At 35.9% G+C, this 23338-nt stretch overlaps 2 protein-coding genes and 1 pseudogene across 2 annotated transcripts; 2 read left to right on the top strand and 1 right to left on the bottom strand.

Moving 5' to 3' along the window:
* The first annotated feature begins 373 nt into the window (after positions 1 to 373).
* LOC149208369 (cold-regulated 413 inner membrane protein 1, chloroplastic-like) lies at positions 374 to 4773 on the top strand. The gene is made up of 6 exons (XM_089396030.1): positions 374 to 542; positions 1271 to 1366; positions 1472 to 1536; positions 1663 to 1731; positions 1816 to 1834; positions 4693 to 4773. The coding sequence occupies exons 1-4, from the start codon at positions 472 to 474 to the stop codon at positions 1698 to 1700; spliced, it is 270 nt and encodes an 89-aa protein (XP_089252156.1). The 5' UTR covers positions 374 to 471; the 3' UTR covers positions 1701 to 1731; positions 1816 to 1834; positions 4693 to 4773.
* On the top strand, positions 4086 to 5280 carry LOC149208368 (cold-regulated 413 inner membrane protein 2, chloroplastic-like). The gene is made up of 4 exons (XM_089396029.1): positions 4086 to 4223; positions 4329 to 4393; positions 4519 to 4588; positions 4673 to 5280. Exons 1-4 carry the CDS (start codon positions 4105 to 4107, stop codon positions 4851 to 4853), a joined length of 435 nt encoding a protein of 144 aa, XP_089252155.1. The 5' UTR covers positions 4086 to 4104; the 3' UTR covers positions 4854 to 5280.
* Positions 5281 to 6412: 1132 nt separating this feature from the next.
* On the bottom strand, positions 6413 to 20286 carry LOC149208367 (putative pentatricopeptide repeat-containing protein At3g13770, mitochondrial pseudogene; annotated as a pseudogene).
* Positions 20287 to 23338: the final 3052 nt, after the last annotated feature.

Raw genomic sequence — 23338 nt, 5'->3', positions numbered from 1 at the left:
CATGTGGGTTGACACACAAGTCAAAGCATCAATTTATGGTGCATTAATAACCTTATGGTTAGAGAAGCAGAGTTCTCTAATCTACTTCGATCTTATGTAGGGAGGATTTTAATGTTTATGCAGATGAGTGTTTTAGAGAGTTTGGTGATCGAGTGAAATATTGGTCCACTTTCAATGAGCCTAATGTTTTTGGCACTGCAGGATATGATGACAGCGTTTTCCCACCTCAAAGATGTTCCCAACCATTTGGAAATTGTACTGCTGGAAACTCAACTGTTGAGCCATATATTGTTGGTCACCATGTTTTGCTATCACATATAGCTGCTGTGGAGCTGTATAGGAAAACCTATTGGGTTCTTTTCCTCTCTGACCTATGTTCATCTCCATTCATTCTATGAGATTTTATAAATTTCTCGATGAATGTAAGAAAAGCAAAAGGGCTGGATTGGATTAGTAATTTTAGTACATTGGATGATACCTCTTACCAATAAATCCACAGATGTGGCTGCTACTCAAAGAGCAAATGATTTTATGGTGGGCTGGTGAGTGATTTCTACTTTCATTCTGCTAATTTTGATATTTTCAATCCGTTATTCGATCCGATTACAACACATTCTATTTTCAATCCATTATATGATATTGTTGCTCCACATCCTGGATTGGTTTTACAGCTATACAATCCCCTCTCTAAAGATCAGCTCAAAACTCTGCCAAGGATAAATTTGTTAATGACAATCTCTCTTAGAGCATCTCAGATTGGTTTTCCAGCTATACAATCCCCCCCTCTCTAAAGAACAACTCAAAACTCTTCTAAGGATAACTTTGTTAAGGACAATCTCTCTCAAGTTCAAAACTCTGCTAAGGATAACTTTGTTAAGGACAATCTCTCTCAAGCCTACTGTTGAGACAAGGGGCTCCTTCAGAATGCTAACTAATTTGGGATAGGCAACCTCAATTTACTAGATTTTTCTACTACAACAATCTGTTGAGCTTTTTAGCTTTTGCTTTCTGGCTGTTTCCAATTGTCAATATATTCCTCTCAGAAAATGGAATACCTCAAAGGCTCTCTTGGGGTTCATAATTTAATTTTTATTTCAGCTTTAGATCTTTATACACAAATGTCTCAAGTTTTATTTGCTTTTGCTTTTGCCCGTTTCCAAAGGTCAGTACTCTAAAAAAGGCATTAGGCTTTTTGAGTCATAATTCAACTTTTATTTTTGGGACTCAAGTAGTTTTTGAGGAAAAAAATGATTCAATTATGGTGTTGCAGGGTTTTGATGTTATCAAAGCACACAGCCATCGACAAATCTTTCCTTGTTCCACTGTTGGCCCTAGAGGCACCTGGAGATGTCATTTCTTGGATCAGGTGACCAGGTTCTTCCCAGTTGCAAAATTAGACAAATTCCAGTGAAGTGAACTGAGAGTTTAAACTTCACCCCACATTTGGATTTGTTTGTCTACATTATTATAGAGGTGATTATGGTTTGTGGACTGCCTTTTTGGTGTTCCTTGTTAGACTATTTTACTACATTCCTGGTGAGTCACAAGATCTCAAATGCCATCCTATTTTACTTACTTGGTCGTTCTTTCCTGCATAGTATATTGAGTTGAATTGCATGACAGAACTGTAGTGTTTGACAAACTTAATTTGTTGGGAACAAGGGAATTGGAACTGCAATTTTTATTTGTGTTACTGGTGATTATTGCTCCTTATCAAGCCATGAACCTGAGGAAAGTTGTTGTTTTCCTTAAAAAATGATTGAATTGGTGTTTGGAAATGTGGATGGTAGTTTATGGGTTGTTGTTGATTTGCAGAGGAACCCAAGCTGGAATGGTCATTTCCATAGCGGCTTCTGCATACTTGATCTATCAACACGTCACCAGGATAAGGGGTATTAGAAAGGCTTTTCATCAGGGAGTTGTTGTACCCACCATTGCTGCTATGTGCCTTATCTGTGTGCCGTTCATATTCCTGGTTAAAGGGTTTATATTTTAATTTAACCAGGTGTCAAGCCTAAACAGTGCCATATTTGTAAAGCCATCTTGACTCCCTACTTAAAATTTTCAAATTATTATTGTGGGAAATAGTACATGTAAGGTGGTGTGTAATAAAGATCTAGTATATAAATAAGTCCAACAAGCTGCATGATTGACTCCTTGGGAGCCTTGTCTTCTTGGAAAATCATGTCAATTTGGATTGCATGAGAGATTGGTTGAGAAAATTAGATCGGCTCTTTCTGGATATGTTTGAACCTCCTCTGTCCTTTGCAAGGGTAGCTGGTTGGCAGACTTGTTGAAAGAACTATTTTTGTCCATGGAGACAAAAACTGTATGAATAATATTTTAAAGAACACAAGTTTTTTTCAGTGGTCAAACCATGCCTTTTATTCAAAGTTGCAGATACCATACATGCATTGATATTCCTCTGCTTTTAAAAAATAAATGATCCTCTATATTACGAGAGTATACTGAGTTGGAGGGTTTTAAAATTCAGGTTAAATAACTTATTTCTTTTCCCTTTTATGCATGCGAGGCATGATCACACAAGGTTATCCATTATTCACAGTTCTGAAATATTGTGGAGCTCCTGTGCACAGTATTTATTTTCATTTTTTTTTATATTTTCTATCTGTTTTTTGTTAATTTTTTTATGTCGCTTAATCTAGCATCCTTTCTATTTTGATGCCAAATTTGTTACTGGATACAGAATCTACTTTCATTCTGCTAATTTTGATATTTTCAATCCGTTATTCGATCTGATTACAACACATTCTATTTTCAATCCATTATATGATATTGTTGCTCCAGTACACCTTCTGTCTTCTTAAAACAAGATAATACCACGGATTATATAACTCACAATAAGTCGAGATATGCAGGCTGTTTTAGGCAATATCCCATTTTTGTTTCTGAGCCTTCTGTCTTCTTAAAACAAGATAATACCACGGATTATATAACTCACAATTGTCAAGATATGCAGGCTGTTTTAGGCAATATCCCATTTTTGTTTCTAAGCCTCTGTGACTTCAATTCTAAATGATTTTCCATATAAAACAAGTAATTTTTTCTTTCTTTATTGAGAAAGAACATATATTAAGTTTATATATAATATTATGGTGAAGTTAAATATTGAATTGGTATAAAGATAATTTGTTTATGATATAAGGATCTATTTTCTTATAGTAATTGGATTATTATTAGTTTTTACTGAGGTAGGACTTTACAATATAAAAAGCTTATTGAATTATTGAACAATGTAATTATGTAATGTTTAATTTTGAAAAACAAATAATTATTATTAGTTTTTACTAAGATAGGATACAGTTTAAAGTTTAGTTATAATGTAGTGGTGTTTCTTACTGGATAACAGAGTGGTATTGTCAATGAAGTGGTGTCTCCTACTAACTTAATGGTTGATCGGTTAAGTAAGTATGTTTGCTTTCTCGGTCATATTTCTTTTTGTGCAGAATTTGTGTAAAACAATGATTAGATAAGCCTTTCTTAGAGCATCCTGGATTGGTTTTACAGCTATACAATCCCCTCTCTAAAGATCAGCTCAAAACTCTGCCAAGGATAAATTTGTTAATGACAATCTCTCTTAGAGCATCTCGGATTGGTTTTCCAGCTATACAATCCCCCCCCTCTAAAGATCAGCTCAAAACTCTGCTAAGGATAACTTTGTTAAGGACAATCTCTCTCAAGTTCAAAACTCTGCTAAGGATAACTTTGTTAAGGACAATCTCTCTCAAGCCTACTGTTGAGACAAGGGGCTCCTTCAGAATGCTAACTAATTTGGGATAGGCAACCTCACTTTACTAGATTTTTCTACTACAACAATCTGTTGAGCCTTTTAGCTTTTTCTTTCTGGTTGTTTCCAATTGTCAATATATTCCTCTCAGAAAATGGAATACCTCAAAAGCTCTCTTGGGGTTCATAATTTAATTTTTATTTCAGCTTTAGATCTTTATATACAAATGTCTCAAGTTTTATTTGCTTTTTCTTTTTCCCGTTTCCAAAGGTCAGTACTCTAAAAAAGGCATTAGGCTTTTTTGAGTCACAATTCAACTTTTATTTTTGGGACTCAAGTAGTTGTTGAGGCAAAAAATGATTCAATTATGGTGTTGCAAGGTTTTGATGTTATCAAAGCACACAACCATCGACAAATCTTTCCTTGTTCCACTGTTGGCCCTAGAGGCACCTGGAGATGTCATTTCTTGGATCAGGTGACCAGGTTCTTCCCAGTTGCAAAATTAGAAAAACTCCAGTGAAGTGAACTGAGAGTTTAAACTTCACCCCACATTTGGATTTGTTTGTCTACATTATTACAGAGGTGATTATGGTTTGTGGACTGCCTTTTTGGTCTTCCTTGTTAGACTATTTTACTACATTCCTGGTGAGTCACAAGAACTCAAATGCCATCCTATTTTACTTACTTGGTCGTTCTTTCCTGCACAGTATATTGAGTTGAATTGCTTGATAGAACTGTAGTGTTTGACAAACTTAATTTGTTGGGAACAGGGGAATTGGAACTGCCATTTTTATTTGTGTTACTGGTGATTATTGCTCCTTATCAAGCCATGAACCTGAGGCAAGTTGTTGTTTTCCTTAACAAATGATTGAATTGGTGTTTGGAAATGTGGATGGTAGTTTATGGGATGTTGTTGATTTGCAGAGGAACCCAAGCTGGAATAGTCATTTCCATAGCGGCTTCTGCATACTTGATCTATCAACACGTCACCAGGACAGGGGGTATTAGAAAGGCTTTTGATCAGGGAGTTGTTGTACCCACCATTGCTGCTGCGTGCCTTATCTGTGTGCCGTTTATATTCCTCGTTAAAGGGTATATATTTTAATTTAACCAGGTGTCAGGCCTAAACAGTGCCATTTTTGTAAAGCCATCTTGACTCCCTACTTAAAACTTTCAAATTATTATTGTGGAAAATAGTACATGTAAGGTGGTGTGTAATAAAGATCTAGTATATAAATAAGTCCAACAAGCTGCATGATTGACTCCTTGGGAGCCTTGTCTTCTTGGCAAATCATGTCAATTTGGATTGCATGAGAGATTGGTTGAGAAAATTAGATCGGCTCTTTCTGGATATGTTTGAACCTCCTCTGTCCTTTGCAAGGGTAGCTGGTTGGCTGACTTGTTGAAAGCACTATTTTTGTCCATGGAGACAAAAACTGTATGAATAATATTTTAAAGAACACAAGGTTTTTTTCAGTGGTCAAACCATGCCTTTTATTCAAAGTTGCAGATACCATACATGCATTGATATTCCTCTGCTTTTAAAAAATAAAGGATCCTCTATATTATGAGAGTATACTGAGTTGGAGGGTTTTAAAATTCAGGTTAAATAACTTATTTCTTTGCCTTTTATGCATGCGAGGCATGATCACACAAGGTTATCCATTATTCACAGTTCTGAAATATTGTGGAGCTCCTGTGCACAATATTTATTTTCAATTTTTTGATATTTTCTATCTGTTTTCTGTTCCCACCAACACGCAATGCTGCATCTCCATCACTCTAGAATAGAAACTTGACATCTGTAATTGCAAAAAAATGATATCAATTGGAAGGCCTAGCTGCAAAGCATTTCTGGGGTCTGTAAAGCAATTTCAACAAAAAACCGTCTAGCAGTGGGAAACATTCTAGGGTACTTGATGTTTTACTAGCTTAAAATTATAATTAAATTAAATTAAAACTTTATTCTGAAATAATATAAAATTAGTATAAACCTGACTTACAATGATGGGGGCTTACATAAACAATGTTGTGCCATTCCAAAGTTGGGATTCCTCAATGTTTGACATTAATCAACATGCCATTTGTTCCCTTCCATTCAAAAGTTCAAGTTGGTTTCCTGATCAAGAAAGATCGATTGCATCCCTCCTTCTAAGCAACTCAATAATGATAAATGACCGAATTAGCACTTCAACATATAAAAAGCAGAATTGTGAAAAAACATATGTTTTGTAATGTTGCTTCTCACCCATGCTTTTGTTCTCTTTAGAAAGTGATGTTCCTAACATTTCTCCAAAGGGAAATTTTTACAATTTGCCAAACTAGTGCAGCTATAAAGACAGTAAAAAATGTTAAAAATGAGTACTATAAAAGAAAGTGTCTTATGTGTCATGCAACAAGATCAGAACCGTCTTGTCAATAATCAAGCTTAACATACTAAACTTTTAACGCATCCATTCATGCTATCAAAGCAATACAGAATCTTGTATGAAACTTACCAGAGGTGATCCTGCTCCACATGAAGAAGCTACGAGACAACTGACATATTCTCAGCATGTTTCTACTTATTTCCACGTGTCACAAGAGGCAACTTCTAGACCAATAGAAGATAGTATAGAGAAGCATTCAAGCCACTCCCAAATAGTGCTCAAACTTCATCTTGTATTACCAATAATCCTGACAAGAGCACATTCCATCCTAAAATGGTGAAAATGTATAATGTCCCTTACTACAATTTTACGTCCAACAATCTTAGAAATAAACTTGACAACATTGTGATAGTCACCACATACACGAAGGTTCTTTATTATTCGAACAGGGGCCCCAGGAGGTGTGCTCATAAGCCCAAATGTAATGGCTAGCTTCTCACTGTGATGGTAGAGGACATGTTCCTTATGTTCATCCTCCATATCATGGAGGACAAAGTTTGTGTTCGGTACATAACTTGCCTCCTCCATTGGCCAGGCTAATGTATTCAACATTGCATGAACTTCTTCTATTTGTAGGTGTGATCTATCTTCTGACATGAATGCATGTACTCTATTCTTGACCTCAATCTAGCTGAACCCTGGCTTCTTTTTTGCATCTCTGTCTTTCATAATTTTTCTAACCTTGGCTGCATCATCCCACCTGCCAGCTGAAAAATAGATATTTGAAAGCAGCACATATGCAGAAGTATTTTACGGCTCCAAATCGAAAAGCAATTGTGCAACACACTTTCCTATTTCTATATTGCCATGAACTCTGCAAGCACTGAGCAGTGCCACCCAGATACTGACATCAGGTTCAAATGGCATCTTATTGATGAAATCTTCTGCCTCGTCAAGACGACCACCACGACCAAGAAGGTCAATCATGTAGGCATGATGATCCATTCTTGGTGTGATGTTATGTTCATGCCTCATGGAATGAAAGTAATAATGTCCTCGATCTACTAGACCTGTATGGCTGCAAGCAGAGAGAACACCAAGGAAGGTTATGGAATCTAGCCTAATGCTTGTCAGTAGCATTTGCTCAAAAAGTATCAAGGTTTCCACCCCATCCCCATGCTAAGCATGACCAACAATCATTGCATTCCATGAGACAACATCATGCTCAATCATCTTCTCGAAAACTTTCCATGCATCTTTTATGCCTCCACATTTGGCATACATAGTAACCAGGGCATTGACCACAGACATGGGTGACTCAAACCCCATGCAGAAAATGTGGGCATGGATGTGTCTTCCATGCTCAAGAACTGCTAGGTTGGCACACACACTAACAATGCTAGCAAAAGTTGCCTCATCTGTCTTCAAACCAGTGTGTTGCATTTGACAAAAGAGTTTTAGAGCCTCTTCACTATACCCATGCTGTACATACCCTGCAATCATTGCATTGCAGGAGATCACATCTTGTTCAGGCATTTTGTCTAACAGTTGACGAGCATATTGTAGGCTGCCAGATTTAGCATACATGTCTACAAGAGCACTTCCAACGAACATATTTGAGTCAAAACCAGTCTGGATAATGTGACCGTGAAGTTGTTTACCTTCTTCAAAAGCAGGTAAGCTGGAACTTAGACTGAGAATGCTTGCATAAGTGAATTGATTCAGTTTCACACCTATCTGTTTCATTTGGAAACTAAGCTTTAAGGCCTTTTGATAATGGCCATTATGTGCATATCGTGCAATAATTGCATTCCATGAGATTAAGTCTCGTTCCTGCATTTTATCAAACACACATAGTGCATCTTCTATGGTTTGAGTTTTGGCATACATTGTAACAATAACATTGCACACGGAAACTTGGTACTGGAATCCACTTCTGATAATGTACGCATGGACCTGTCTGCCAAACCTCAAATCAATGAGAATAGCACATGCATTGACAACACTGACAATTGTCAACTCATTTGGCTTCATACCGGTCTGGTGAATTTGATTAAAAAACCTTGTGGCCTCGTCTGCTTGCCCATTTTGGGCATATCCTGCAACCATGGCAGTCCAAGAAACAATATTTTGAACCGGCATTAAATAAAACATTTGGCGTGCACCATCTACTCTCCCACATTTAGCATACATATCAACAAGAGCAGTCCCAACAAATACATTTGACTCAAATCCAAGCTTAACAACCGGTCCATGAATTTTCCTCCCATATCCTAAATCCACCATGCTTGCACATGCACTTACAACGCTGGCTAAGGTGAACTCATCAGGTTTCGTGCCCATCCATTGCATCTGGCCATATAAATCCATGGCTTCAACCTGATCACCACATCAGGCATATGCCGCAATCATTGCATTCCAGGAAACTATGCTACGTTCATGCATTTTGTCAAACAGACACCGTGCATTTTCCACATACCCACATTTTGCATAACCTGTAAGAACCGTAGTCCATGAACATGCATCTCATTCAGGCGTTGTGTCAAACACTTGGCATGCATCCTTAATTCTCCCACACTTGACATACATGTCAATCATACAATTCCACAAATAGATGCTTGGCTCAAAGCCGGTTTTAACCATATGGCCATGAACCGTCTTGCCCTCTGCTAGGGCTCTGCTATTTCCGCACTCCAGCAAGCGACGAATATAAATATTAGGATCCACCTGAACAAACCTGCAATATGTAGAATTCAGAACACCTATATCATGGCTACTTCCTTGTTCTTCTTTGGGATAATCTTTGAGAGCATAACCAAACTCTCTTTGCTTATTTACCCAGTACCTACACTCTAGATGAAACACCATTATATTCAAAATGCTTCTCTGACTATGATGATGGTGTTTGAGCTATTTTAAACAGGTGAAATTTATAGCACACAATGCCATTCATCTAATTCATAGCACTCAGTGCCATTCATCTTATCAGAATTTCACCTATTTAAAACAGCTCGGACACCATCATCATACTCAGAGAAGCATTTTGAATACATTGGTGTTTCATCTAGAGTGTAGGTACTTGGTACAAGTAAAGTTAGCTTCATGTTCTCACCCATAATGATTGCCTGGTTCGTGACCAACATCATGATAGGACAGTATAATATTGTGAAATATTATCCTGGAGCATTCAAGGCATTCAACCCATATTATATATACTATTACTTTCATGAATATCACTAATAAGGATGGGTGATGCTTGGAGGTGTAGTCTTATGTATAACAGGTATTGATTATTCGCATGATGATATGTGTCTCATTTTATCATATAGTATACTTGGAACTGTTTTCTAACTCAATTGATAAATCCATACCAATGATTTTCTCAAACAAAATTCATAACTTCATCCCAATTATTTATGTTAAAGCTATACAAATAGAAACACTAACATCAGTGCTTTGTTCTGACTGGATCCAGGTGTCGAGGCCATGTTTGCAGACTTGGGCCATTTCAACAGGAAATCAATCCAGGTCCAAGCTATATGTCTGACAAGGACAGAATTATTAGTATTTCATCATACCTGCATGCTTCATCCTCCTTAAGTTTTAGTACCATAATGAGAAATTCGGGTTGTTTGTTGCAGCTTGCTTTCTGTGTGTTGGTTTACCCATCTCTGCTTATCACATATACGAGACAAACGACTTATTTGATAAACAACACAGGGGACATAGGCTCTACATTTTACAAAGCAATACCACAGCCTATGTATTAGTCAATGTTCATTGTTGCCATTTTAGCAGCCATTGTAGCCAGTCAAGCATTGATTACAACAACATTCTCAATCATAAAACAGTCAATGGCTCTTAGCTGCTTCCCCCGAGCTTATTTTCCACCATAGGGATGAAAAATGTTGCCTTATTTCATATCATAATGTACTGATATTCAATATATAATGAAAATTCTAAGCATTTACCATGTTTTAAATATGCATTCATTTTTAAATTTATGGTAGATTATCTATGCTTTTATTTAGCGAACATGTTGCTCATCAATCTAGGGCGGAGACTAATGAGCATGCATGACCTTTGAGTCTATATAGACCATACGTATGAATCATGATTTGAAATCTTGGCATGGTAGAAGAAGATTACCAAAGTTCTGTGATTTTTAGGTTATCATTAGATAGGTAAAAGATGGACAAGATGTTACAATGTGTTTTTAAATTATGTTTTGGAAGAGGTAAAAGTTTTGAGAGCATTTTCAATTTACTTCAGTTTTGATAGTGGATATGTGAGCTGAGCTATATGGAGATAATTAGAGCTATTTAATCCTGCTCATTGTTTGGTGAATTTGAGATTCAAAGTTTGTTTACCAAATGTTTTATAGAAAATTGACAACATTGGCTAGCTTGCTACTTGAATCTGCATCAGCTCTTGAAACGTCAGCACTTATGGATTACCAGCAGAGAATAATAGCATATATATGGTTAGATATTTTATTTTTCTTACTTATATTGTTACTGGTCTTGATGGTGTTGTTTTGGTTGTGGCGAATTTTAAGAAGAATTGATCACGCTCCTTTGGAAGTGCCAGCCCTTGATGCTCAATTGTGATGTAAAATATAGGAAGATAGAAACCTTTGCATTGTTGTATTGATAATATGTTGTTTTTATTGACTTTTGGGACTTGGAAAAACTTGTTTCCTTCACTGGTGAGAATATTAGAAGGATAATCTATGATAAATAGTGCACGGGACATCGTTTACACAAAATATTTTGCTTATACTACCCTTCACTTTGTTTTTTGCTATCTCTGAAGGCGTTTATCTATCATTTGTATTGAATAAGGTACCACAGGGAGGTTGGTGTCCCTTCCTAATTGCAACAATTTTTCTGACCATAATGTTCTCTTGGAACTATGGAAGGTAGAAAAGTATAAATATTTAGCAAGGAGAAAACTTGGCATAGAAGGTTTGAATGGATTGCTTGCCAGGGTGAATTCACGTGTACCAAGAATTTGTTTCTTCTGCAGTGACCTTATTTCCGGCTTACCACTGATTATTGAGAATTATGTAAAGAATGTGGGGTCTCTGCATGAAGTTCTTGTCATTGTCACCATAAGAAGGGTTCCAGTCAAGACAATGCTTTTGTCAGAGAGATTTATGGTTGGAAAACTAGAGCGAAAGGGTGTATATAAATGCATAGCCTAATATAAGTACAGTCTATGTGTTACAGGCCCAAGCCACAAAACAACACTTTTCCCATGTTGGGTCCCTTCAAATTCTGAATCTAAGAAGCCCCATAGGAGCAACAAAATGAAAATGATACCTACAAAATCACTCTTCTTGCCTAAGCCACCAATCCTAGCAAGGCTTAAGGAGGACCAACGATAATTATAACGATCCCATGCTTCCACTATACTCTCTATTGCTTTATGATCCAATATGTTTCTCATCTTATCTTTCCATTTTGTTTTGAATGTGGAGTCTTTACAGCCTGCAATATAGTATGCTCTAAGCCCTTGTAGCAATATTCAAAATGTGGCTACAGTTGCTTTACAATATCTGTAGATGAGGGTATGCCCCCTTTGTCTGCTATGGCGGAGAGCTGGGCTCTTGCTATGAGTACCTCATAAAACTCACCTTCATATGTTAGTTGCAGTGTCTTATTTGGGGACAAGAACACAAGTCCTTGAGTTGCGGCCATGGTTTTAGTACCAATCCTCTTTTGACTTCTTCCTTGCTCGGTAGCAATTTATAGAAAACTCTGTACCTCAACAACCAGTATGCTCGAAACTTGTTCATATCAAACACTAATATATCCAGGGTTTTCAAATGGGCATCTCTAAAATTTTGGAAAATAAATTTAATCATTTCGCAAGTTTTGGCCTACTACTCATAAACATCAATCCGAAAAAGGGGTATGTGTTGTAGTATTTGTAAATGAGTAAACATTTAAATTTAGTTTTATATGAAAAAAATATTTAGTATGCATAATGAAACATTAAATTAAAATAATAAAACAGTTTAATTGACATCTCATATGAACTTAGTAGTGAAAAATGTCATTTTAATAGAGTTCTGGCAAGTTAAGGAATTTGTGCATCCCTATATCTACGAAAATTTCACCGAGAGTTGAATTGGGATATTAAAAACACATTCGAGGTTTTATCCAAAAGAAAGTTCATGACATCTCATATGAAGTTAGTAGTGAATAATGTCATTTTAATAGAGTTATGGAAAGTTAAGGAATTTGTGCATCCCTATATTTATGAAAAGTTCACTAGAGAGTTTGATTTCAGCAAGGAGTTTGATGGCTTTCACTTGTATTTTTCAAAACACCTAGTTGACAGAACCATGTAGTAGGAAAAGGACATTTAATTTTTACTCTCACGATGGTTTGTGACAGCTAGCAACCTTGTGTGCCCTCTTTAAAAGTGACAATTCATTCTTAAATATGTAACATATGGAAAAACAAAATCTCCAAATACAAAAAAAACTTAAAATAATGTACAAAAATATGTTCACATAAACAACAACTGCTACATGAATAATGGATAACCTATATATGACATTAACTATAACTGATTATCATCCACCCTTGCGTTCAAGAATGTCCATTCACATGTTGCTATTCTTCCACACACTACTATTACTTATCCATATTCAAAACACACATAACTAATAGTTTCAAGTGTAACTCAATATCATCCACCCTTGCGTTCAACAATGTCCATTCACATGTCACTATTCTTCTACACACTATTATTTATAAAATATCTATATTCAGCGTACACATAACTAACAATTTCAATTGCAACTATTTATCATCCACCCTTGCTTTCAACAATGCCCATTCACATGTCCCTATTCTTCCACACTCTATGCCTTACGACGTTTCCTTTGCAACATCAGGTGCGAATGCTAGTTTAATTGACACAATTCGATTGGTACTTTTATTGTTCTCGTTCTATCAAGAGATGGCAGCTAACATGGTTTTGGCTAATTTGAGAGAGCGAAACAAACGCAAACATGTTAACGTGAGAGACTAAAATTCCAAGTGGTTCCATTTCCAGTGCCATAGCATTAAGAAGTCAACGAAAACTTTAAAATTAAATTTAAAAGAGAATGGGGGAACTTTTAGAGAAAGGGGTGTATATTGTGACATTTTGTGTTTTCCATTCCAGAAATCTTGTTCTCCCTCTACTTCTCTCGGTTCTTTTGTGTTGCCACAATACTTTTCTCGTGACCCGGACAAAATGAGGTCCGTTGGAGAGGAAAATTTCCCTAGCACACAGTTTGTGGGCAAATTTATTAGCAAAATCTACAACTTTTTTTTTAAGCAAAATCGGTTAAAAATGAAGTTGATTTTTTTGGCAAAGTAGATTTTCTATTCAATTTTATTTTAAATTTGGTTAAAAATAGAGTGAATTATAATTTTAAATTAATTTTGTATATGATCAAAATGCCTCACAAATATTAAATACATTTCTACCATTTAAATAGTGAAATATTAGCATTCCAACCCAAAAGAAAAACCAAAAAAATCATACATCTAGACAATAACTTTGTATTGGCATTCCAAAAAACAAAAAAAATAACAGAAATGTGATGAGATAAGCAGTGACACTTACATTCTAACCATCTTTTTGTCATTAGCTTCTATATTTTGTTGTTGGTCTTCTATCCATAGATGGTTCAAAACATATTTATATATTTCCACAATCATAATCTTTTAATTTCAGTGACTCACTTATATATGTTGGAAAGACATTTTCATCTTTCCATTGAGTAAAACAGGTAAAACAGTTCGATTTTTTGTTAGTTAATTTAGCTTTTTTCAAAAGAGTTCATCTTGGGCTACATGCCCACAGGGGCTTCACATGGGAAGCAATACCTACCACATGCATTTATATTGGGGATATATGTTGAGAAAAAAATCACATAATATATTGGGGGATATATATAGGGGTAAAGGGCTTTTATATTGGCAGGTATAAAAAATAGAGTTCAAAATTAATGAAAAAATATAAAGAGGCATAAAAAATATTAATGAAAAATGGATACCTACAATATCTAGGGAAAGTAGGGGTTTTTTAAATTGGAAAGGTATATTGGATTGGTATTGGGAGGGGCTTAAATAATGTGACTTTTATTTTTTTTTCGAGTATGTAGTCAAATTAGGGGTATTGTTTAGTATGCCACGAACTCACGAAAGCGTGTGTTGAGTGTTTCATTCTAGGTAGGGAAATTGTTATGTTAGTGAATAGGCCGAGTTGAAGTTAGAAATATAAACAACTTTGTATCAAAGATAATAAGATAATGTTGTTATTTTAAGCAATTTTTTTTGTTTGTTTTATTGATAATTATAAATTTGTGATAATTCTATACTCATACTTGTTTATTGGGCTCTCAAATTTTAAAAAAAAGTTGTTGAAGTAATTCACACTCATTTTAATGAGAATCAATTAAGTGGGTTAACTACTACCTTGGTAACATGGGACTAATTGACTATCCAAAATAATAATAAAAATTTAGAATCCTTTATTCAAAGCAATGATAAAAATTTGAAAAATTACTATTGCTTAAAAGTTTTGGTGTAATGACAAACTCCATCAAAAATAAAATTTAATCAACTTTTTAAAAAAAAACTAAACCAATTCTATTTTATTTCCAAAAAAAAATAAAAAATTACATTTTTCCACAAATATGTAAAAATTAAAAATTTAAATATTTCCATAAATATACTTAATTGACATTTTAAAAATTACGCAGGGGTCCCTCACATTTTCCCTATTTCACAAGTTAAAAGAACTTACATACTTTTTTCTTCTTTATTGAATGACGGGCAATACTATCATCAGCTTGGTTTCCATTATAATGGGAGCTTTGCCTGATATTTGAAATCAAGAGGAGCAGGGTCCAAGGTAGCAAACGTTTTTTTTTTTTTTTCTTATATAAGTAATTAATAGCGGATTTTGTTTAAAATCATAATGAAAATTTGATATATGTTGTATTAATGTAAAAATAAGTAAATATGTGTATTCTATTGTTATAAATATTTTTTTTTGTGGTTGGAAATTGTCGTACCCAATCCAGATTCCACATTAATGGCAATTATCATCTAATTTTACTCAACTAATCTATATATATAGAAAACTAAACTATTGTTGAAGAAAGATAAATGAAAGCAATGTTACATTGATCTTTTCAAACGCAATGGATGATATAAGTGAATTAGTAGATATTGTACCAATTACTATTGCAATACTAAAATCTATTACATGGCTTTATATGTTTCCATCCAAAATCACATTCTTGGGTTTTATATCACAATGTACTACTTGCACAAAAGAATCATGATGAAGATATTCCATGATATGGGCTACATCTATGGCAACGTCTAATGATGTTTTTAATCTCAAATCACACACATCCTCAACATTGTTATCGTCTTGATTGGGTAAAAATGCTTCTCTAAGCTTCCATTAGACATAAGTTGGAACACCAAACCTTTGAAATGGAGATTAGAACATGAGGTTATTAGTCTCACTAGATTTCAATATTGAACCTTTTGCAAGACATTACATTCAACAATAAAACTATTTTTAGCTTGGTTGTTTTGCAACTCGAGTGCCTTGACAACAACCAGTGAACCATCACTCAAAATTGCTTAATACACTAAACCAAAACTCCCTTTCCCTAGAAAGTTAGCCTCAACAAACCGATTGGTTGCTATGTGAAGCTCTTGATATGAGACCTTTTGGTGTGCTAAATATACAAAATAGCTTGTGAGAAATCAAAGTTTCGCATATGTATATATCTCCTGTAAAGAAGTCCCAAAAGTAGAGAACACAGTATAAAAGTAATAGCTCCACTCACTGACAATAATATTTTTTTCACAAATGTAGAATGACTTCTTAACATTGAACATGTAGATAAGTTGAATATTTGTGTTCCAAAAAGTCCAAGATTCCCAGTTAAGGACGTGACAATTGTTTGATTTGAAAAATAAATTCCTTCTAGAATTTCTCCTATGAGATTGTTGAAAGTAAAATTTAAACACTGAAGCATTTTCAACTTCTAAAGAGCAACTAGTATTGTACCTAATAAAGAGTTGGAAGAGAGATCTAGGTTCGTGCAACTGTAAATTTCCAAGTGAATCTGAAATAGAGCCTTGAATTCTTTTTTGAGATAAAGTCAATGATTCTAGTTCACTACAAGTTACAAGAGTAAGTTGAATGGCTCCAGTCAACTAATTGTAAGAAATACCTATTGTTTGAAACATTACAATTTTACCAATCTCCATGGGCAAGGAACGTTCTAATAAATCTCTTGACAAATTCAAATTGAATTGTAAATTATAAAGTTTAGCTATTTCTCGAGGTATGCTCCTTGTGAACACTTTGTGAGATAGGTCAAGCAATTCCAAATTTGTACAGTTTCTTATACTAGCAGGTATGCTTCCTAATAATTGGTTGTGATGGAGGAGGATTATTCTTAGTTTTATAAGGGATGCAAGAAAATTGGGAATCTTTCCAAAGAGCATGTTTCTGTAAATTTCCAAGAGACCAAGGTGTTGTAATTGTTCAAAGTCATTGGGAATGTTTCCTTGTAATCTATTGTAACTTAAATACATTATTTTTTATCATTTTAAGGTTTCCTAACTGTTGAGTGTTTCCATTTAGATGATTTATACTTAGAATTTAGGAAGGTTAGGCTACTGAGATTACCAACATGTAGAGGGATGTTTCCTTCTCTTCCATTGCTTGACAATGTCAAGTAAGACAAAATGGTAGAAAAACTACCTAAGGCAACAAGCAAAAAACCACCTAGTTTATTGGTACTCGATAATATTTGTTGTAGGTGGGAACAATTGGTAATGGCTACAAGAAAGGGCATGGTTGTTGTGGTGCTACTGTAAAGTTAATTAAAGCTCAAATCTCGATATTCAAGGAGGGGTAGTTTACTCAACACGAAAGGCACACACCCATTCATCTTGTTAGAATTTAGAGTGTGTTCCATGAGCTTAGAAAAATTTCCAACACAAATTGGTAGATTTCCAATCATTTCATTTCCCCATAAAGACATGATACTGAAGTTGTTCAGCTTTGCTACCAAATTTTGATGGAATATGCCTTATTAATTTGTTGTCACTAATTTGTAGGTGGGACAAAGTGGAGATACTTGACAAATAAATAGGAATGGTTCCTAGAAATTCATTTGTATGAACTGTAAGTGTTTGCATACAAGTGAGGAAACCCAATTCATGTGAAATTTTCTGAGTTCTTTTATTTGTGCTAATTTCCAAGACCTCCAAAGTGGAGATATTTGATCAAACAGAGGGAATAGTACCCAAGTGTTCATTTTCAAAAAGGAATAATGTTTGTAGAGTTGTGAGTGGGCCTAACTCTCGAGGAATGTTGTCATTGAGTTTATTTAAGAAAATTTCTAGGTAATTCAAAACAGAAATATTGGATAAAGATGTGGGCATGGTACCTGAGAGTTCATTATTAGTGATGTATATTGTTTGCAATTTTTTTATTAGACCTAACTCTTGTGAATGTTTCCATTCAATTTGTTTCAGCTAATTTCTAAGCTAGTGAAAGTGGAGATATTTGATAAAAAAGTGGGAATAGTACCTGATAATTCATTTGTGTGTAGGTAAAGGAGTTGCAATGTAGTTGCAAAACCTAATTTCAGTGGAATGACACTACTGAGATTGTTCATCTCGATATCCAGATCTATCAAATTTGAGAAGTTTCCTAAGGAAGAGTTTATGGCACCTATGATTCATTTAGCTCCTAATGCAAGTTGCTGCAAATGTGTGAGGAAACCCAATTCACGGGGATATTTCCTTCCACTTGATTATTATTCAACTAGGGTTCCCTCAAGCAAAATAAGCGCCCTGTTTGAGTTGGGATATGACTATGAAACCCATTCGATAAAAGATCAAGTGAGCGGAAAAAATAAAAGTTTCCGAGGGAAGGAGAGATGGTGTTGCACAAACCCATATCATCAAGGTAGAGGGTCACCACTCTGTTTGTATAATGGCAGTTGTAGGTGATGCTAGCCCGGTTGCACAAGGGGACTGTGGGGCTTCAATTGGCTATAGAATTATTAAGATCGGTGGTTATGTGCTTCTTGAATAATAATAATGATTGGCGATCAGTGTGCAGAGGAAGAAAAAAAATCATGCAGTGAAGAAACAACACAAGGGAAAAAAGCCAGAAAGATGGAAAGATTCTTGAAATGAAAACAACCATAAAGAGTAGTTGATTGTTATGTCGACATAAACACAGATTCGAAAGAAGGAGAGTGGTAAAGAAGAAATCGGTGATGTGAGTTCAATGAGTCAACAATAAGAAAAGTGAAGAAAGAAAACAACAACATGTAAAGAGGATTCTCCCCTTTTTTTTTCAACCGAAAAAAATGAACTATGCTTTTCATTCAAAAAGTGAGTTTACATAGTCACGTTTCTACTTTAGGCATAATAAAAGAGCATAAAACACATATAGTATTTATTACATTGCCCTTATCTTGGCAGAAGTATACACTTCTGGTACATTTATTCTCTAGTTATCCAAATAAATAGTTCTTGAGTAGTTTAGAACTCCCAACATCTACCCCATCTAAACAGAAATTGGCTTTGAGCCAAAACAACAATGATCCTAAAAAATCACACGAATAAAATTTTTCAAACAAAAATAAAAAATGTGAGTAGGCTACTTTTATATGTCTATAATTCCCGATCTTTGTAGCATGCCACCATGGAAAAACGAGTATCTAATATATTTCCGTGCATCATTTTACAACCTTCCTTTGATAGAGAAATTTCCTCATTGTTCTATTCTCGGTATATATCTAAGACCAATAGCCTAACAAAAGACATAATCAAATAGCGAGTCCTATCCATCCAATGCATGAGTTCTATTGAAAATGGAAACAAGAAAATCCTGATTTAATTTTCCCTTGAATTAAATTAGGAGAAAATTGTAATTCTACATCACAAGGCAACAAGGACGAGTTAACTAAGTTAGTTTCACTTATTTGGTTCATTTAATTTGAGTTCAGTACCTAAATTGAGTTGTGTACAGCGATTCCTAAATTATAGGAGTCTAGGTTGAGTTAATTTCAATTATCACAATTTAATTCAGTTAAATTGAGTTAAAGTAAGTTAAATTAGTTCCAACTTTTGGAAGAACTAGTAGGAGGTCTAGTAGTGGGGTGAAACTTTATTTTTCAACCAGTTAACTGATAAATCATCCATAATTATCTCATGTATGCATGAAATATGAGTTACGTAGTTGAGATTGGAGTTTAAGGGTAGTGTACTATCAATTGTATTAATTATCCAAGTTGTATAGGTGGTGCATGCAGTCAGAGAAGGACCTATAGGGATTGCGAAGTTATGGATGGGGAATTTCCCTAAATAATAGGGGAGAATTCCCAAGAAAACAATTTAAGGAAATAGGGACTTGGGCAAGCAAAAGTTTGCTTAAGTATTGAGCAAAGGCATCTTGTGAAGTAGTGAGATAGATTATACTTTTGCAGAGATTGTTAAGGCTTGAACAAGAATTGTATTTCTTCTCTATTTACTGAATAATGCAATACATATAGGAAGGGGTTTTGAGCAGTTTATTTCCCCTAAATATATCCTTGTGCATGTGTGTTAATTCATGGCGTCTGTTATTTTTATTTATTTATTTCTAAATAAGTTTAAAATCTATTACTGTAACATAATGATACAAGGAGGCTTTGGCCTCTGTAGTTCAGTGCCAAGGTTCATGGCATATAACATAAAAAAACAAGATTGAGTCTGCCTAGGAATGGGAAACCAATCTAGTTCAAAAACAAATTTACCGCCCGCACAGGGGAAGCTGGCATATGAAAATGTAGCAAAAATCTGTTGACTTCATTTTCAAAGCTTACGAATTGTTCAAAAAATTCATAAAATAAACGTATAGACGTGATTTCCAGAAACCTAAGAACCGAAGATGCGTAGTGAGTCATGTGTCAAGCGGTGCTGATGGGTGTTCTTCAATGATGAAACACCTGTATTTGTCCAGGCCATCGTCGCCATTCTGCAACGCACCTGTGTCGTCCTTTGCCTGAAGTGCTTGATCTTTCTCCTCTGCAGAAGTCTTGCTCTGAGCATTGTCTCTCTTCTTCATTGCGTAGGTTGGGCGACCTTCGTCACTGGATGGCTCCTCATGGAAGGTGACTGTGATGGTGGCTTTGATGAGAGGTTGGTTCAGGGAGCAATGATAGATGAATTGGGCCGAGTGATGGGGTTTCTGAGAGCTTGAGGGGATTTAAATGGCTAGAATGGTAGTTTGCGGAGTGGGGGAGTGGATAGCTCGTGTGCGGCCTCTGCCACTACGAGTGTCTGGATAATGGCCTGAGACGAAATTAGCCGAGGGGGAGGAGGAGTCTGAGACTGGTGAAGGTGGAGAGCGAGGCATTCTGCCTCTGCTGCCACCTCTTCTGCTACGCATTCGATGTTGCAGTCAGAGCATTATGGCGTTAGGACAAAGAGAGTGTCTGCGAGAGGTCGGCATTGAGTGGGGCTCAGAGGTAGTAGGCTTAGTAGGCTCAGAATTGAGAATCATGTTGCAGATTATACTATGAGAATAATGGTTGCCCTGTCCAAACTCGATGCAGCAGAGAATGTTGCAGTGCCTGCCTGTAGCAGTGCGTGAACTTGGCTCCACTATAGCCAGGGGACAATGGCAGCTCAAAGGCATAGGATTAGAGATAGAGGAGGTGGGTAGTATATTACCTGAGGGCATCATGATGTAGAGCCGAGGCAGGTTGGCGCGACCGAGTTGATTCGAGTGCCAAATTAAATGCCATTTACAGTTGCTGCGAGGCAGTTTTATGGCTGTGTGTGCAGGTTTATGGGTGGCCATGTGGCTATGCCACTTGTCGTCCCGTTCCCCTGCTAGTAATTTAATCCCTTCGTACACCCGCATCCGGGACATGTCGTTTGTTATTGATATTGTTTCTCAATTATGAATTTATTTCCCCATATGAGTAGAGTACATTTGAGTCTTATGTTTTAAAACATTACATGAGTAGTTTCAAATCTACAATTAATTTCTACATGGTATCAGAGCTAGATTCACAGTAGAGAAGAGAATTCAAAGTTATCTTTGCTAGAGGAACGCGTTTGAAGGATCTATTCTTCGGAGCTAGCAGGATGGTGTTCTATGGTCTAACGCTCGAGTATGCCCTTGAGGGTAGCTCGAATTATATTGCTTGGATGGAATGGATGGAAGAAATCATGGAAGATAATGGGCTAAAGGAATTCATTGATAATGATGTCCTGAAACGAGCAACAGTTGATGCTCAGGATCTAGTAGATTGGAAGAAGAGTGGAGCCAAGGCAAGGAGGATCATATTGGAGGGAGTACGAGACCATATTGTCTCTAATCTCCATGGGAAATAAACTCCATATGTAATGTGGTATGAATCAACAAATTTCTTCCAGAACATTAGTGACCAAAGGAACCTGGCACTCAAAGACAAGCTTTAGAATATCAAAATGCAGAAGGGTGACACAATACCATAGTACCTGAGCAGGTTCAAACACTGTCGTGATGAACTTGTGAGTGTTTGTGTTATGGTTGTAGAATATGATTTGGTAATACTAACACTTCTAAGCCTTCCCCAGAGCTGGCACAACTACCAGGATTTGGTCAATGGGAGGGAGAAGCTACCAAACTAGGAAATATTATCCTCAGATTTGGTACAAGAAGAGTTTAGGCGAAACACTAGAGACAGGACCTCATCCAAGGTTGAGGATGAGAAGAATTGTGCCTTGGATGGAAAGGAAAAGAAAGGGAAAGGCAATAAATCCCAATCCAAGGGAGATTCTGTTCAGGTAGGCAAGAAGAAATACTTGTCAAAGATTAAATGTTTTCACTGTCATGGGCTGGGACACTATGCAACAAAGTGTCCACCATTAGGGGATTTTTGAGGTCTAAAATGGGCCTCCTAAGGAAATTATAAAATAATAGTGGAAATAATAAAATAAGATTAGATTACATCATCAAATTTTAGAAGGAAAAAGGACAAAACTATTTTTTTCAACTCGTATTTTCAACTTATCTCCAAATGGGTTTACTCAAATTTCGAGTGGAAACACTCATTGGATGCAAAATTTGATTCCTCATCCAAAGAGTACCCATGTTGCATAATTTTGATGGAACCTGCTACCCAAAAAATGAGAAATACATGAAAAACGTGATTGTATTTTTTTACTCCAAAAATGGTGAATCATCCCCTATGGTTGACATCATCATCTTGAATCCTATTGGTTCTGATAAAGTTTATTTTTGTTGTACATTTTTCTTAGGAGGACCATTTTAGACCTCAAAAATCCCCTAATGCACAAGAAGGCTGACAATAATCCCTCAGGAGGAGCGGCAGGTGAAGCTCTAGCTTCACAATTCGAGTTGGATTTTACTCTCATTGCATGCATGGTGACATTGGTGATGGGTAGTGTGTGGTATCTAGATAGTGGAGCCTCATTCCATATGATAGGGAACAAATAATTTTTCATTGACTTGGAGGAGAAGGAGCTTGAGATGCACATTGAGATGTGAGATGATGGAAGGTATAGTGACCGCTATAGGTACAATTAATTTTCAGAGGGAATCTGGTTCTCCTCTCACATTAAAATATGTCATGTATGTTCTGGGTCTGTAGAAGAATTTAGTTTCAGTTGCTATGTTGGAAGACCGTGGCTACGATGTGATATTTAGAAAAGGAAAGGCTTTTCTTAGACACATCGCCACATGAAAAGTGAAGGGATTAGGGTTCGGGTGAAGAACCTCTACAAATAGGATGTATAAGACAATGTTGCTTTGAGCACAAAAGTAGAGAAGGTGCAGAGTTGAGACATAATTGAATTATGGCATAGGATACTTGACCGTTTGCACCATGGAGCTTTGAATATCATGCAACGTATTTCTACAGGACTTCCCAAGGGTGCATTTGAGAAATGAGATACATGAAAAGGGTGTACATTGGGGGAGTACACCAAAGCTACCTCTCATGATAAGGACAGTAGAGCACAAGAAATCCTTGAAAGAGTTCACTCATATGTGTGTGGACCTTTCTTAACAACCTCCACGTCCAAGCACAAGTATTATTTTATGTTTGTAGATTCTTTCTCACGTAAGTGTTGGATTTTCTTCATGCAGAAGAAATACCAGAAAT

The sequence above is a fragment of the Pinus tabuliformis genome, chromosome 1_2 (assembly GCF_031772625.1).
Source record: "Pinus tabuliformis cultivar Carrire ecotype Pingquan chromosome 1_2, CPIR1, whole genome shotgun sequence".
Lineage (NCBI taxonomy): Eukaryota > Viridiplantae > Streptophyta > Pinopsida > Pinales > Pinaceae > Pinus > Pinus tabuliformis.
Note: the sequence above shows the minus strand (reverse complement) of the source record. Positions and strands in the feature narration are given on the sequence as shown.

Excerpts from the sequence above, each read along its gene's own strand:
- LOC149208369 (XM_089396030.1), top strand. The coding sequence starts at position 472 with ATGATACCTCTTACCAATAAATCCACAGATGTGGCTGCTACTCAAAGA. Across the intron at positions 543-1,270 it reads AATGATTTTATGGTGGGCTG|GGTTTTGATGTTATCAAAGC; the intron begins GTGAGTGATTTC and ends ATGGTGTTGCAG. Across the intron at positions 1,367-1,471 it reads GATGTCATTTCTTGGATCAG|AGGTGATTATGGTTTGTGGA; the intron begins GTGACCAGGTTC and ends ACATTATTATAG.
- LOC149208368 (XM_089396029.1), top strand. The coding sequence starts at position 4,105 with ATGATTCAATTATGGTGTTGCAAGGTTTTGATGTTATCAAAGCACACA. Across the intron at positions 4,224-4,328 it reads GATGTCATTTCTTGGATCAG|AGGTGATTATGGTTTGTGGA; the intron begins GTGACCAGGTTC and ends ACATTATTACAG. Across the intron at positions 4,589-4,672 it reads TATCAAGCCATGAACCTGAG|AGGAACCCAAGCTGGAATAG; the intron begins GCAAGTTGTTGT and ends GTTGATTTGCAG.